The sequence below is a fragment of the Corvus hawaiiensis genome, chromosome 9 (genome assembly GCF_020740725.1).
Source record: "Corvus hawaiiensis isolate bCorHaw1 chromosome 9, bCorHaw1.pri.cur, whole genome shotgun sequence".
Lineage (NCBI taxonomy): Eukaryota > Metazoa > Chordata > Aves > Passeriformes > Corvidae > Corvus > Corvus hawaiiensis.
The window spans coordinates 27,501,646-27,517,599 of NC_063221.1; the positions used below are offsets into that span (position 1 = coordinate 27,501,646).

Here is a 15,954-nt window from a genome sequence, read left to right on the forward strand (position 1 = left end):
GGTAATAATCTTCCTCCTAGAGCCTGCACTCCAGCTTTGCCACAGCAGCGGCTTTCCAGTTACTTTGGTTGCATTGTTACGCTTAATAATGCAGTAAAAGAGGTGAAAAATGTTTATCTTCTCTTCCTTTGCCCCAAAAGTCTTTTAGGTTTGGATTCTGTTTGTGCAAAACACTATCAACTGGTGACTGACATGTTTGCTTCAACCATAGCCTTTGAAATGACCTTAATTACCATGTTGTTAAGAAATGAGTACTTGTTTAGAAAAAAATTGTACTTTTAAAATTCAGTTAGTTAACACTGCAAAAAACTGCATATTATATTTTTATTTTCAACATGTAGTTTTGTATATTAAATTTATTGAAATTAAAAACTAAACACTGTATTGTCTTCATCTGCTCAGGAAGACAGAGGCAGTGCTGCCTGACCTGTCTGGACTCTGTTCTGTCTCCCAACCTGCCCATCCCTGGCACAGGCATATCCTCCCCTTGGAGATCCCTGGTTTCTGTTAGCTCACAGAGATTTAAAAACACAAACAGATTTAGTACCCTTTTCTGTATGCTGCTGATCAAAGAGCATTCCTGAAAATAAGTCATGATCCAGTTTTCTTAAAGGACAAAGAGTGACTATTTTCCCCATCACCTGGAAGAATTGTAAAAGCCTATTTTTGTAAAAATACAAGGAACATTTGGGAAGCAGCAGAGTCTAGTGTACTTTTTTCTTTCTTTTTTAAATTAAAGCCCCAACACAATAAAGGATGAAGGCACAGCACCCTTCTGCGCTGGACAAGCAGTGCAGCAAGCACAGCACACAACTGGGAGCCAGAACAAAAACGGAGGTCTGTAAACACCAACCTGCTAAGGAGCCCTGTGGCCTTTCCTTCAGAAAGGGACAGCCCATGGAACCTCATGGGCCAAGGGTGTGCACAGAGGAGGGACTGGCACCCCTGAACTGCTGCCTGAGAGCTCTCGTCTGGTTTAGGAAACAAAAGAAGACCCCAACCCAAATAGGCCTGGATAGAACAGAAAAAGCAGTAGCAGACTGTTCACTGAACCACGCCGGCTGCTCAGACACTTGGGGAAAGGAATTCTGGTAAAGGTCTTACCTGTGACTTAACCAAAAAGCTCTGGCACTGCCTCAGGGAGGGGCTAAACCTTTCCCACAGCACTCTGCATAGTTAATGTAACATTCGTCCTGGTGCTACATTAGTAGTCCCACATTAAGGCAATTCTGTCTATTTTGGGTAGACCGGTCCCAAGCCCTGCAGCAGTGCATTCCCAGAGCCTCCCGTTTGCCTTGGAGTTATTAATAAGCACTATGGCTGTTATCAAAATAGACATTAGGTTCAGTAGTGCATTCGTTTAACATCTTTGGTGCTTGCAGCTTAGCAGCATCTTCCTGCCTTCGCTCAGCCCACGACTTCCAACATTCCCATGGATCTGGGGAAAACAACACAAACAAACCCATCAGAATTCCTTGCTGCAGTACAGAACAGATGTTCACAGTTCAAGGTGACATTATATGTAAAATGCTGACATGAAGGTTCTGGATGGGCAACTAGAAAAATCAACGGAGCAAAATTATTAAGCTCCAGTGATGGAAAATGTTTGGGCACAAGGCCAAGTTGTTATTTCAGGTATGGCCATCAAACGTGTCCCTCAGCCTGACTTGGAGCTCATGGGACCTCCTGACCTCCTTGGCTGGGAGGAAACTACCAAAACAGGCCCTTTGGTGCCTTTTGGAGACTCCTGTATTGAAATGAGACCTCAATCTCTACAATCTTAACACCATTTGGAAGCTAAGGTGTGGCAAACAGGTGATGTCACTCTGAAGCTGATAAGTATTTAACTGCCATTTATAAATGTTAGGTGAAACGATATGCTAAGGAAGACGGAGCACAGAGGCTTCAGGAGATGAAGCAAAGGAAGACAGATTATTTTCTAAATACTATTCTTAGTAAAGGTGACACCAGGAGCTGTCCCTGTATTTCAAGTGATTGTGAAACAGCTTCTTTTCTGTAACCTCATTTATGAAATGATGTCAACTCCCCACCACAAATATAAAGAGGAATGCTAGTGAAGCCAAAGCTGTGTAATTAGGTCAATGCCAACAAAGACATTATTCAAGCAGAGTTATCTGTAGCCCTGTCGAGCCCTGCCCAGACCACCTCTGGATGCAGCGTTCATACCTCAGACAGAACTAACGTTCAAGGACCAGCCAATTTTCTGTAACTATTTGAAGATCTTGACCACTGAGGGGCTCCCTGAGTCTCACTTTTACCTCCAGTTTCCCTCCAGTGGGCTTTCTGCCATCAAAAATCTGAAATAACCACAAAAAGAAGAGCAGTTAGGACAAATAAGGATTGTTAATGTTAAACTACAGAGATTCAGGCAACTGTGACTGCATTTGCCCATGGCCCAATGGTGACAGAGACCCCTGGAGGTGACTGCAGTGCTCAAAAGCACATAGGAGTATCAAAGCCAAGCACCTCCTCAGATTGGAGCTCAGCAGAGCAAGTCCCCCACAGCCCAGCCAGGTTATCAAACTCCCCTAATACAAAACTCGACTGTAGTCACACGTTTCTGTGATCCAAATACTCATTTCCCCTTCGGGAAATGTAGAAGAACACACCTCATCCTGAAAACGTACCTCGATGATCTCTCTAACTTCACATTCTGATTCCAGCTTATCCAGTTTCAAGTGTGCTGTCCCCACATGTTTGTCACTTCTGAAAAAGGACCTGTGCCAAAGAAGTGAAGAGGTAAGGATTGTCAGAACATTGAAGAGAAAACAGGCCCAGAGGCCATCACTATTTGCTCCATCCCCACATCCAGAGAGAGCTGGTCAGGACACGCTCCTGGAACCCTGCACACCACAGTGCCAGAGGCAAACCCTTAAAAACCAGACTAAAAGAACAAGATATGAAAGTACTCATTTGTTAATTATTCTTTTGCAACCAAGGTAAAGATGAGGACAGCAGTGAAGAAAATCAATTAAATCACCACTTGGAGTGGCAGCAGCTTCTGTCCCTGCCCAGGGTGACAGAGAAGGAGGGCCCAGTGGCCAGGACACTGCCATCCTCTGCTTGGGGCTGATGAATGGAACATGCTGAAGGAATTCCCAAGAAGTTGCATCTCTCAGCAAAACAAACATTTCACAAGCACCTGCTGCTTTTGGCAAACTACTTTTAGGAGAAAGTCACATGAATCATTATGTTTCACTTTGATAAATCAAAACAATTTCAGTAAATAAGAACATTTCAGCTATTGTTTTGATTCACCTACATACTGGTAGTTTAAACAGTCAAAAACTGTAATTTCAGAATTTCCAGTCTGCTGGAATTAAACACAGAAGCATTTTTATCCTGTGAGGAAAACAAACAACTTCTTGCTGCAGGAAAACAAGCAACTTCTGCTGAACAGTTTAATCAGCAGTAAGTCAACCTTTACCTGAACAGAGACAGGTATTACAACTCTTACCCAGCCAACTCCTCCAAAAGGCAACAGCCAAGACTAAAACATCCTAATTACACAGAACTGTTCGGCTCAAAGCACAGGATTTCTTTGCCTGCATCCAAGCATCTCCCTGAAGCAGTCTCCAAAAGGTTTGATAAACAACTAAACTCTACAGAGTCTGGTGATAAGAAAGGTAACTTGGCCACACCTGCTGTGTTTTAGACAGGAAATTAAGATTTCAGAACCTTCTTTTTTTACCCACTCCATTTCATAAAAAACAAGCAACCAAACGGACAAATACAAAAGACCATCCCCCACAACCCCAAACCATCCACCCTTCTTCCTATTGTCATTAAGAGATCCTAAGATATTATCAAGCAAGACTTGACATACACAATGGAAACTCCAAAGACTGTTAATGGAGCCTCACGATCTCATCATTGGTGGCAACAGGAAATTGAGACTTCATCAGTGAGACCACAGCAGACTCACAGAATCATTCAGGAAAGTTCAGAATTTCTTAGCTCACACGTTAGAATACCTCCTTTGTTTCACAAGCACCTTAAAATGAAGGATTATGTAATTGTACTGCAGTGTGTGGGGTACTTTGCTCATGAACTTCAGAGAATCAGCAATTCTTGCTGAATTTTTTAAAGCATTCTTCCATTCTATAACTCAAGAAACAATAAAGACTGGTTCATCCCTGCTCAGTTCCAGGGGGTAGCTGTGAAGACTGAGAACTTGCTCTAGGCTATGGCTTCAGAAACAGCTCTGGGGAAATCCCTTTTCATCTTCAGAAGCTTTTAGGACAGGGTCAAGAAGAGACTTTTCCTTTGGAAAAATGCATTGCTGGATTTTTACTTGAAAGTGGTGTTAAACTGAAGTTTAATATACGTGACCTGAAACGAGTCTCCTTTGCTCACTGAGCAAAAATAATTCTTGGGAGATGGTCATAGAGCTATCAGAGACCCCAAAGCTGCAACATCCCAAAAACCATTCTGAAAGTATTATTGACTTGTAGTCTTAGAAAAGACAGGGATCAGACAGTCTTTAGAAAAGAGCGTGGGTCACTTCATCCTCTCCTTTCTCCTGAGATGGTTGGGAAAAGGTGCTAAAAAACCTCCATTTTAAGCAAATGTAAACACTTCACAGCTCTATGCAAAAGAGGGGGGGATCTTGAACACAGAGCAGTGGAGAAAAAGTGTAAGGAAATCAAATTTTGCTTCAACAGAGATGACCAAGAGATGATCTGGAGTAAAACAGTGGGACTTCAGCTCACAAACTGAAACATCTGCAACTTGAAAACCATCTCAGAAAACCTATGGATGATTTCTGCATGCCCCAGTAACAAAAACAAAGGAAAGGACAAAGAGCCACCATCCCATCACAGTCATGGATCACAACCAACCCAGAGATGAGGGAATACAGGCCCCTCCTATTTTGAATACATCAGTTAGGAGCCAGGACTGAGGATGATCTCCCTGAACTATCACTTGTTAACATTCATCTTGTGATCCTGCTCTCTGAGATGAGGGGAGTCTGTCTCTCTCAAGGCAGCTGCCAGCAGTGCTCAAGAAATATTGCAAGACCCAATGAATGAATGTAAGTACAAAAACGTAACTCTAGTTCTGCCATCATCTCTCACCTGCTTTACTGCTGTTCATATTTTGCTGCCACTTTACTTCATTATTCTACAGAGTTACTCCATAGAATATTTAAATTTCTAGTCCTGATGACTGAAACCCAACTGGGTAAGAATCAAAACAATTTGAAGTAAATCATTGCTTCCTCAGTCTCACCAATTCCTTTTAACACACTAATCCTCAACTGATCTGAATCAGCTTCACTGAACTTGTGCCTTTCTTCACCCCCACAGGGGAAGCTACAGAGCTTGGGCACATTTTGAAAGCTCTCAGACATGAGAACCAGACAACTCTCTAGTGCTGGTTTAGAGATTGTGCTTCATAAACTTCAGCTCCAACACACTTTTTCAGCTGTTAGGACAGAAGCAGACTGTGGACTCACCCTTTGTGAAACACTTCAAATTTAATTCCTTTGGACCGAATCGCACGTCGGAAGCCTCGGTGGTTCCGGTTGATGTTCAGCTTGAACAGCTGGTTGTACTCTGCAAGTGAAAAAAAAAGGAAAGAAAGCTGTGAGTCAAATGATGTGCAGTGCTCAATCCCATGCACCTACTCAGACCTCTTTTCTCTCAGTTTGGCCCATGTGTGAGACATGTCACAGCCACAGGAACTCCTCCTCAGGAGGGTCTTTCAGTCATTCCCAGGGTGTGTCCCTGTGCCACAGGTCATGTCACCCTCACCTTACAGGGACAGAAACCAAACTGCAGGAAAATCAAGTCATTGTGAAGTGACAGCAAGGTACTGGAGAGCTAAAACTAGAGAGTTTAGGTCTTTCAGCAAGTAATCAGCGTTTGTGGCTAAGAAAACAGGTACAAAATATTAAAGAAAAAGCAGAGTATGGCTGGAATGACTGGGAAGGGGTGTTTTGGATAATGGAGTTAATACTGGTTTAATTCATGACATAATAGCTACCACCAATATTGGCATGAGGGGGAAAAATTGCCAACGCAGCTGGACTTCACCCCACAATAAACTCTTTCATAAGAAAGAAGAAAGAACATGGTGGGAGGCCCTCTGGCCTGGTTCACAGTCTGACACCAGCCTGTACTCTCCAGGGAATCCCAAGGTGCAAGATTTTTCCTGCTGTTCCAGAACAGAAGGACTCACCTGGACAATTGTTATTGTTAATTACAGGTGTTTTACTCTTTTGAGGTTGTTCCTATCAAAAAAAAGAGACAGACATTACATAAAACCATCAGATACTGTTTCAAAACACAGAGTAGTGATCATTTTTTATTGCCAGCTCTACTTCATGGCTATGCAAGAAATGTGAGGCTTTAGGGGTTATCTAAATCGTAAGAAGAGTCATGGTACATTCAAGACTAAAATACTTGGATTTCACTGTGGTAACAAGGGTAATACTGGATAAAGAATAAGCCAAAACATTACATTAAATAAGAGAGCCATAGATAAGCGACATGGTCACAGCCAACTCAATCCAATCATCATAAAGTTACTGACTGGGGCTGTTAAAATCCATGACAAACTGCACCTTCCACGACACAGCAGTTCTGTTCCTCTTGCATTAGCTGGAATAATAAGCTACACAAGGAATTCATCACAAATCATTCAGGGAATTGCCCTACTATTATTCTCCCTGACAATCAATCTGCCACCAAAATGAATTAACTTTTAACCTAAAGTGGAGTACAAACTAAATCTCTGAGGAATGAACAAGGACAATGTGACCTAATTATTGCAGTTACTTTGCAAAACTGATTTCAGCTATGAAGAAGAAAGGTGGTATATTTGACTGCTGGCTAAGCAGTAGAGATCTGTTTTTTCTTTAAACAAAGGAAAACAGATTAAAAGGAACTATGCTGATTCTTACTCATTCCCCAGAAAATTATTCATACAGACCAGTTCTGGTTTCAGCCACCCTAACTGAGTTACTCCTTTGTTAAGGTCTCGTGTCACTCAAACACAAAACTGTTCTGACCATCATCAATTTCCCACAGGTAACTGAATTAATTTTAGTGGAATTACTGCAAAATTTATTGGGAGGTAGAAATCTAGGCTCTGCACTCTCCCAGGGCTAAGCATCAGCCCTGCAAGAGCAAGGTCTGGTTTTGCCCTATACAGAGAGCAGCAAAGCCCCAGGACTTCTATTGATAGTAAGAGACCAGTCAGCCCTTCCTCAGAAGCCCTTCTAGCACTAAGGTTTGAATATTTTTCGGACCAGAGACTGCTTTTAAAGGTGAGGGTAACAGGACGACACTGGGGAATTCCAAGGAAAGAAGTAATATATATGTGTATACATATTTTTATATACATACACATACATACATGCACATACACACAAGTGTTAATTAGGCTGAGAAACTTGCATGGCCCAAGTCCTTTCTCCAGGTACATTTCTATTTGCTAATTAAATCACCAGGAGCATTTATTTGATGACAAAGATTAACCCTTTCAATCCATTTCTGTAATTACAAGAAAGGCTCAAAAGCAATGCCTTTAAAAGCCTGGTTTTTTTGAAGGAAGAGGATTTAGGGACATCACATCTAAGGTGGCCCCTGGCAACAACTTTGTGTGCCCTTGTGTTTGGTGTGTTTTCACCTCTGAAAGAAATGAACTTTGACACATTTTGCCAACACTGGCAAGAACCTGACTGCATCTTCAGGGAGGAGAGGTGGGCATGGCTTAGCACTGAGACTGCTGCTGACACAGAACCTGCAGACACCACCCTGCCAAGGGCGAGGTGTGGAGAGCATTGAGAGAAAGGTGCAAAGCACAGATCTGCAGCCAGCACGTTCAGCAGTTCTGTTTCCCAGAAAAACAAATCTGCTTTAAAAGCAGATGCAGGCAGGATGTCTAGAAGTGTTCTCCCTTTCCTTGGAGCCCTGACAAGCTCATGCAGTGGCAGGGGGGACAGACTGAGGGGCAGAAGAGCCACAACACACTCACCGCACTCGGGTACTGAAATTCAAACTTCACAAATGCATCCAAATCTCTTGGTGACACACCTGGGTGAGACAACAACCAGCCAATCCAAACAGCCAGTACAGACATTGTCATTGCATCTGTCATGTTGAGCAGGATTCTCGAGAGCACCTAACTGTTTTTCAGTAGGACTCATGACCTGTCTCTTGACAACTGAAAAACCCATCCATCAAACCAAAATCCGCGGAAAGCTGGCATCCAAAGGAAAACACCTGCTTTTTTTTATGTTAGTCCTTAGACAATCTAGCACAGATGGTTTACAAGCTCCCAGGAACAAGGGGCTAAAAGCAGTAACACTGGCAGGATCAAAGCCTGTCTACTGAAGGGTCAAACCACACCGAAGTGGCACTCAGAACAAAATAGGAGGTAAAAATGAAACCTTAACTACGACCCAGTTATGAGCAAACTCAGGACAATTTAAAGTTCTTCTCTCTCCCCGGCTGGAACCCAGATTCTCTTTATTCACCAGTCTGCCTTTTTTTTAAATACTGCTTAAAGGTTTGGGGGGGGGGGGGGGGGGGGCTTAAGCCCCAAACCTGGTTATTTTGTTTTACTGAGTGCTGGCTTCTAAAGTGGCTTTCAAGATAGAGAAATCTCATTCCCCATTACTTTCCTTACCTACTCAGAGGAAAAAGCCCACATACCCTTTGGAGTACACACCTGGTGGGGCTGGTAGGTTTATCCCCCTAACAATAAGAAGATGCATTTCTGTGCTGTTGAGATCAGAAAATATCCTGTGAAAAGAGAAAGACAAAAAAGCACATTCATCCCACCATCAGCTTATCCACTGCCAGACCAGGATGCCGTGGGTATTTGTCAGAGCTTTTTCAATAGCGCACTCCTACAGAGACCATCTCCACAAAATACAACAGAGCAAGGAAAGAGCACAAACAGAGCTAAAAATATCCCTGAGGCCAGGAACAAAGCCCAGGAGGCAACAGGATTGAGGGAGAAACACAGAGGAAGGAGGAATGGCTGAAGTAACAGAATGTAAGAGGAGAAGCTGGAGGCATTTTGAAAACAAAAGAATCAGCAAGAGAAGTTAGAAAACAACTTCTTTATATTTAAGTTCTTAAGAGTATCCTTTCAGGAATGCTGAGCCTAATGCTGGATGCCACCCAAGTTTGCTGAAGCCCACAATTCCCTAACAAGGGCAAAAGACCAGGAAAGTCATTCCAGCCTGCCTGAGAAATCCTTTTGTTTTTCCACACCTTATGATTTTAAAGGTTCTTTCCTCAAAGTGATGGCTTGGAGGATCCATTCCTTGTGCTCGTGCAAGTTGTAGGATCTCCATATCCTTTTTACAACCTTGTGCCAGTTTCTCAAACCTATAGAAAAAGGCAAAAAAACCCCAGTAAAAAAACCACACGTGCTGGCACTCAAACAGAGCACAGAGTAACCCTCAGCCAGAGCTCAGAGCAACACAGAGAAGCAGGAAACACAGCTACCAACCCTTTCACACGAGAACAAACTTACCAACCCAAACCCCAAAATCTTTAGCAGGTCAGCCAGACTCAAGACTGAAATAACCACTTTGGGGAATTACTGAAAGCAGGCACTGGGTCTTACCGAGTTGTTTCTGCTACATTTCCCAGATGCATGAATTGCTTGGAATACTGCAAACACCTCTGTCAACACAAACAAAACCAAACGCAGATGCACTCAGTGATCCTCACACACAGATTCATGACTGGCACAGTTTTGAGATGGATGACAACCCAATTTAAGAAAAACCAAGCATTTTCCCAAGTCACTCAAGAACATTCACCCCCCCATTCCTCAAGGCCAAAGCACAGCGTTTGTTTGAGCTGCTCTTCCTATTACTTTTTAATCACCTGATTTGTAGATATGAGATTCACCTAAGACCTAGTCTTAATATTCAGGTACTATTTTCAAACCTGAGTGCTTATATTTAACAGTGATAATTTGACAGTCCCAAGCCTTCAAGCACCCCCTCTGGCTTCAAAGAGCCATAGAATCTGACTCTGAAAATTCTCCATTTTAGGACATGCAAAATGAGAAGTATTTTAAAAGAAAAACAAAAGACCCCACTGAAACAATGATGGGATTATAATACTAATAAACCCCAGAGAAATGTACAAGAGAAACTCCGAAACATTTCTAAAACATATAAAATGGTCACCTCATGTTGGTCCTTCAGCAATTTTACAAGCTGTGCATAAACTTCATCTGCTTTCTGAGACAGTCTGACATCTTCATGGTGTACAAAGATAAAATCACCCTCATCATCTGTAGGAGGTGATGGCAGCTGCAACACAGGAACACCACATTTCAGAGCCCTTATAGGGAAAAGAATATGAAACTAAGCAGAATATTAACAATCCTACTAACCTTGGAAATATCAACAGTTTTGCCAGATTTTGCTTGCCCAATCTTTAGGTCAAGGCCCTTCGCTGTTCTGAGATATGTCTTCGCCTGTTCGAGGTGGTTCTCCCTCTTTGCTTTGATGGCTGCCTTCAGATATTGCTTCTTTCTGTTCTCCAGAAATTCCAGCTGTTCCCTAACTGAAAAACAGTTGTACAGAAATGCTCACTCATCTGACACTGCCAATGCCCCTGAAACAGGTTCACCATGTTTAGTTTACAGACAGAAAAAGATCAGTGAAAGTACAGATGTCAAATCGGGACATTTCCTTACTGCACTCAACTGCTTCCTGGGCACTTTCAATTTCAAGCATTAAAAACAGAAACAAGTTTCCTTGTAGAACAGAATCCTTCATCAAAAAAACCTCAGAGCACTACACAAGTGTTCCAAGAGTTATTACAGCCCCTAATTTGCAGGCCTGAGACAGACTCCAGCACAGCTGATTAGTCCAAAGCAGAAGCTGAATCCAAACTTTCAGTTCTCCATGTTAACTTCAAAACCAGCAAATATTATGAGCATCCTCTGGAGAAATTTGTTTCCTCTCCCCTGATCTGTCAGAAAAGAACCCCAATGAACCAATGTGCAGGCCCACTCAGACATATCATCTCTGCTTCTTTGTAATCCCTTGCTCTCTTGGTTTCCTATTAATGCCTGAGTCTCTTCTTTCCTTGCCAGAACAGTAAGGACAATGAGATTGCTTTACGTTGTACCAGGTTAGTGCATCACTCAGCCAGGCAGTTCTACTTCATCCTGAGGGAACTACTCAGGGCAGAAGGGAAGGAGGATGGGATTACAGTCACAGCATCAGCGAGAGCCTGAGCACTGCCTGTGTGTGCCCAAATCACACTGTGAGGCGCTGGCTGTCCCTTACTATCTGTACAATTAATCTTGTACACACAACTGCTCAGTGACCTTAGCAAGAGGAAGAGTAGAGATTGATGAAGCCCTGCCTGCACTGCCAGCCTGAGATCCTTGGGTGAAGCACCAGGCAGAGAGCTCTGTCTGATGTAGGGAGCTCCATTAGATCAATGAATAATTCACGCTGGCAACCCGTCCCCTTTAATGAGAGTATACGGAGAGTTCAGCTGTGAGCAGAGTTAAACATTATGAATCGATACACTTGTTACATCAAAATTAATTAAAAACCTAATCAGCCTTATAATTATACGTGCTGTCTCTGTGAAATAAAGCTGCATGGCTGCTCTGGGTCTGCCCTCCAGAAGACACATATTGAGGCTCCTGTCAGAGGAAATCTATGACACACATTCACAGGCTCACACCTAAACTATAATGATTAAAGTCTTCACCAAACTAGAGCAAACAACTCGCACATGGAGCACTGGGAATGGTGATCCCTTCACTTACCAGCTGGAGGGAGATGATCCATTGACTCTGCCTTGTCCAGGGTGGAGGGTGATGCAGCTCGTTTCAGGTGCTCAGGAGAGCTCTCCTGAGCTGCAGCAGATGGAACTGGAGTTGGCTTAACAACCTGAGTTGGCTTCTTGGCAACTGGGGCCTGGGTCAGAGGCTCATTCTAGCAAAACAAAAAGAATTGCATAATAAATGCATAAAATCTATTCCACAGTTGAGGATGGCATCTCAAGCATCAACAACTGTGGTTATCACTCTCAGCCTTCTGGTATCCCTTCTGAGGGGAGCATAGCACTTCAGACAGCAAATTTTAACTTCTGGACATTTATGAGCCAGGCCAGGCCAGGCCAGCAGTTAGTCAACCTATGAAAGCATTAACCCTCCACTATAGATGGAATGAAAGGAATGTTCAACAAGGCAGTGATCAAAAATCATCTAGGAATTCTCTCCATTAAAAGCTACTCCAGTTGAAAGCAAAAAAAATCATCAACCAAATCCAGAGAGAGGAAGAAATCAAACCAAAGGCTAAATGCTGGTGCAGCTGACAGCTGACAAAAAGCAGCAAGTGTTGAACATCCTGGGAAAGAACAAATACAGGAAGCTACTGGGATGCAGAATAAAAGTACAGATTTAAGAACTTAGAACAATGTAAAGGAGTGGTGAGGATCTGAAGTGTTTGCTTTGAAAATAAAACCTACATACAAGACAGCTATGAAAGAGCCAAACCCTGCACTCACAGACTCTGTAGGTACGGACTGTAATAACATCTCATCTCTCTGTCTCCCCTATACTATAAAGCAAACTGAAATTACTACTGAGATCAGACTTTTGGGAAATGTATTTCACCTCAGTATCATTACCTGGAAATCCAATGGCCTCATCTCTGCGTGCCACAAGAGATGGCAACTGAACTTTTACACATCCTACCAGGAAACACTAACCTCCTCCTCTTCATCATTCTCCTCCATGTTTGCCAGCTTGCTAGCACTCTCCAGAACAGCAGCGATTGTACTGCCACCATCCGTTGCTGCAACACCAGGAAGAGGGGGAAATCCTGTGAAGGAAAGGACACAGAAGAGAGAGTTGCATAAGCCCTATGGTATGTCTTCCATATTTCTTGTTTACTATAGATGTGTTTCTAGCCAAATATCTATTATCTAATATATTTTAGAACTCAGTCTAATTAGACTGAGGCCAAGGCCACAAAGCCATGCTACATCAAGTCTGAGTGGTGGATTTAAGATCAGATCTCTCACAGATACCCAGCTTAAGGGGATGATAGTAAAATCATGCAATAACTGAGCAGTTTTCCAAGCTGAGCAACTGGCAGCCAGCCAAGGAACCTCACAAACTCAAGACTTCAGTAGCAGAGATGCACCCAGAACCAGCAAAGAATTTAGTCTCATTTTCTGCCCTCTCACTTCTGCCTCACCTCAGCAGGCACACAGTCCAGCAGAAAATCAGTGCTACCCCCAGAGTAATAAACAATCCACTGCTGACAGCTGGGTAACACGCTCAGCCTCTGCTGAAAAGCTACTGCAATGCAGAGGTTGCAAACTAAGGCAGAATCACAGGAGTTAAATGAGAAGTGTATGAAGAATAATGCCCTTCATTGTTTTGTTATCCTTTTACAGATGGGAGGAAGGCTTGATGATAGAAGATAATCTCTCACTTCCACATGACCAGTTTAGTGTCAGCTTCAGAGTGACTTCAAAGTGCCAGCTTTAGTGTCAGAACAGAGACCCAGAGCCACTACCATAAAATGTTTGCTAAGATTTCTCTCATTTAATATATAGCAAGTATTCTTGCTGCCAGTCTCATGAGAAGTGTTAAGAAACAGTGACTAAACTGCTTCTGAATGTAGAGATGGCTGCTACAGCACAAGTTTGAGGTACTCAGGCAGGAAGAACAGAGAATCCTGTGCTGCTGCCCCGTGTGCCATTTGATCCATTGCTCAGCAGCATTTCTGTTTCCAAAGAGTCCAAGGCTGGTACTCGTCACCACCCAGATGCCATGAAATGCACTGCTATCCCAAGGTAATTTCACTGCTGGTTTCAGTGACTGCCTGACAATTGCCTTCAATGTAACTCATCTGGCCTCTAAATGATGGCAGAAAAACACACAGCCGATGTGCAAGGACATTGAACAGTTCCCCATATTTCCAGAGGTATAAATATGGAGTACCTCACTCTTACAGAAACTGGTATTTACCAAGAAAGGGATCATGTTCTGGAAAAAGGGATGCTCAACTGCCTTTCAGGGACAGCTTCAAAGCAGAGAACCTCCAAAGCCACATGTGACCTGACAAAGCTGGCAGTGCCTACTTTACTATCACTGCAGTGCTTGCCACTGCCACATCTGACAGTGACAAAAATACCACAAGGTCCACCTCTATTCTCTAACTTAAAAAACCCAGGCACAGCTTGGCAGTGCTTCATGTATCCTTCAGAAGAACACATCAGGCCCAAGATAAAAGGAAAGATGTTTCCTAGGGGAGAAATGGTATCATGCAAATGAGAGGCAGAGCATTCACAGACGACCTTGCCCAAACTTTTCCAGACACAGCACTCTGCGTTCTGAAGAAGATAAACAGGACACAGTGTCTCAAGAAACAGGCTCAGCTGCTGCCTCTGTTACTGTCTCAGTGTGACCACGGGCATGATTTGCTTTATCTCTGCAGACTCTTACAGACCAGGAGAGCTGCAATACTGATTTGATGTTACAAGGTGTTTCAAAAAGATATTCATTAGATATAAAGTTCTGAGGCTCCTGGAAGGAATCAACAGTATGGGGGACATCAGGAAAATTTTTTTCACTTTTAAAAACCTCCTTCCAGCAAAGCTAAGAAGCCAATATAACCCAAGTTTAGTCTTTCCTCTAAGAGGGCTGACACAGAGGACAGACAGGTAACCTTTCTAGCACCTGCCCATGGTTAAGTTGTTTAACTTTTCAAATACTGCCAATTTTAAGTTCCCATACTGTCAAACAGGCAGTCAATATGCAGGAATATTCACTTGAGTCAATGTTTGAGAGCATACTAATGAAAAGTTTCCCGATAGCATTGAACACCAAGGCCAGCCACTCACTGAGAAAAAGGAGGAGCTGTTCCACAAGATGAGGAGGCAATATTTGCACAGCCCCTTCAGAGCCTAGCAGGTACACAAAAGTTCGGGTATTAGGATGTTCTACATTCACACTTACCAGGAGGAACAGGTAGCTCAGAAAAATTCACTTTTCTCCCTGCCTTATGGGCTCTTATGGCATCCTGGTATTGCTGCAATCAAAGGCACTCAGTAAGACATAAAATAGAGCTGACTATGAATTAGCAACCAGCATTAACATTGTATAAGACTCAGTATTTTACTACAATGTGTGCATTGTCTCTATGTCTTCCTCCGAATGCTTTCCAGCTTCCCCACTGGACCTCTTTCCAAACAGACAGACAATACACAAATTACTTCAACCTTGAAAAAGTCTTCAGCAAGAGGACTAACTCAAACAGCTATGCTGGATGCAAAGAGCCACACTTCAGTCTTACCTTGGCTATCCTCTCATGCATCCTGCCTTTCCGATCGTCCCCGCTGGCTTTAGCCTGAGCTGCTGCTGCTCTGTACTTCTCCAGCCGCTGCTGCAGCGCTTCCAGCACTGTCTTGGGCTGCTTCAGGGACTCTGCAAACCAGACACACAATGAAATGTCACATCATAAAGGTGCCCAAACACACAGGCTGCCTTCTCCTTCCCCTTCCTCACCTTCTCAGAGAACATCACAGCAAAGTTCCACTATGAACACTGCTGTTCTAAAGAAAGTTTATTAACTTTTACTTCCATCTCTGATCCAGAACAAAAGTAGATTGGATCAGAAGCAAACAATATGCAGGAACATTAGCTAGGTTTATTCAGTCCTGCTGCAGTACAGTGGGAGAGTTCAGACCTTAAAGTGCTTCCCAGCTGTGCTATTTTCAAGACTTACTAGAGAAATGCACTAGTCCTACCTGAAGCTTCTTGGGTCTGAGGTTCAGGTGTTGCAAGATCCTGGGAACTTCCCACCCGAGCTGGTACTTTTTGCTTGGATGCATCTTGTACGTGTCCTAAGCTTTCAAGATCTGCAAAGCAAGAAAAGCAGGAAGTTTCACAGCACGTTCCATACACAGCAATTAC

The 15,954-nt window shown here is 43.1% G+C and overlaps 1 protein-coding gene across 3 annotated transcripts in view; it reads right to left on the bottom strand.

The window, feature by feature from the left end:
• Positions 1-310: 310 nt before the first annotated feature.
• CC2D1B (coiled-coil and C2 domain containing 1B) overlaps positions 311-15,954 on the bottom strand; it is a 28,377-nt gene continuing 12,733 nt past the window's right edge. For 2 of the 3 annotated variants that reach the window (XM_048313421.1, XM_048313422.1), the window contains 16 exons: positions 15,789-15,899; positions 15,335-15,465; positions 14,998-15,070; positions 12,738-12,850; positions 11,791-11,959; positions 10,393-10,565; positions 10,184-10,309; positions 9,610-9,668; positions 9,252-9,368; positions 8,701-8,774; positions 8,005-8,063; positions 6,205-6,256; positions 5,480-5,579; positions 2,649-2,739; positions 2,188-2,318; positions 311-1,438 (listed from right to left, as the gene is read on the bottom strand). In XM_048313421.1, coding sequence (XP_048169378.1) covers positions 2,199-2,318; positions 2,649-2,739; positions 5,480-5,579; positions 6,205-6,256; positions 8,005-8,063; positions 8,701-8,774; positions 9,252-9,368; positions 9,610-9,668; positions 10,184-10,309; positions 10,393-10,565; positions 11,791-11,959; positions 12,738-12,850; positions 14,998-15,070; positions 15,335-15,465; positions 15,789-15,899 — 1,568 coding nt within the window. In that variant the 3' untranslated portion in view covers positions 311-1,438; positions 2,188-2,198. Of the gene's footprint in view, positions 1,439-2,187; positions 2,319-2,648; positions 2,740-5,479; positions 5,580-6,204; positions 6,257-8,004; positions 8,064-8,700; positions 8,775-9,251; positions 9,369-9,609; positions 9,669-10,183; positions 10,310-10,392; positions 10,566-11,790; positions 11,960-12,737; positions 12,851-14,997; positions 15,071-15,334; positions 15,466-15,788; positions 15,900-15,954 lie in introns of those variants that run through there. The other variant, XR_007205481.1, reaches the window with a different exon arrangement.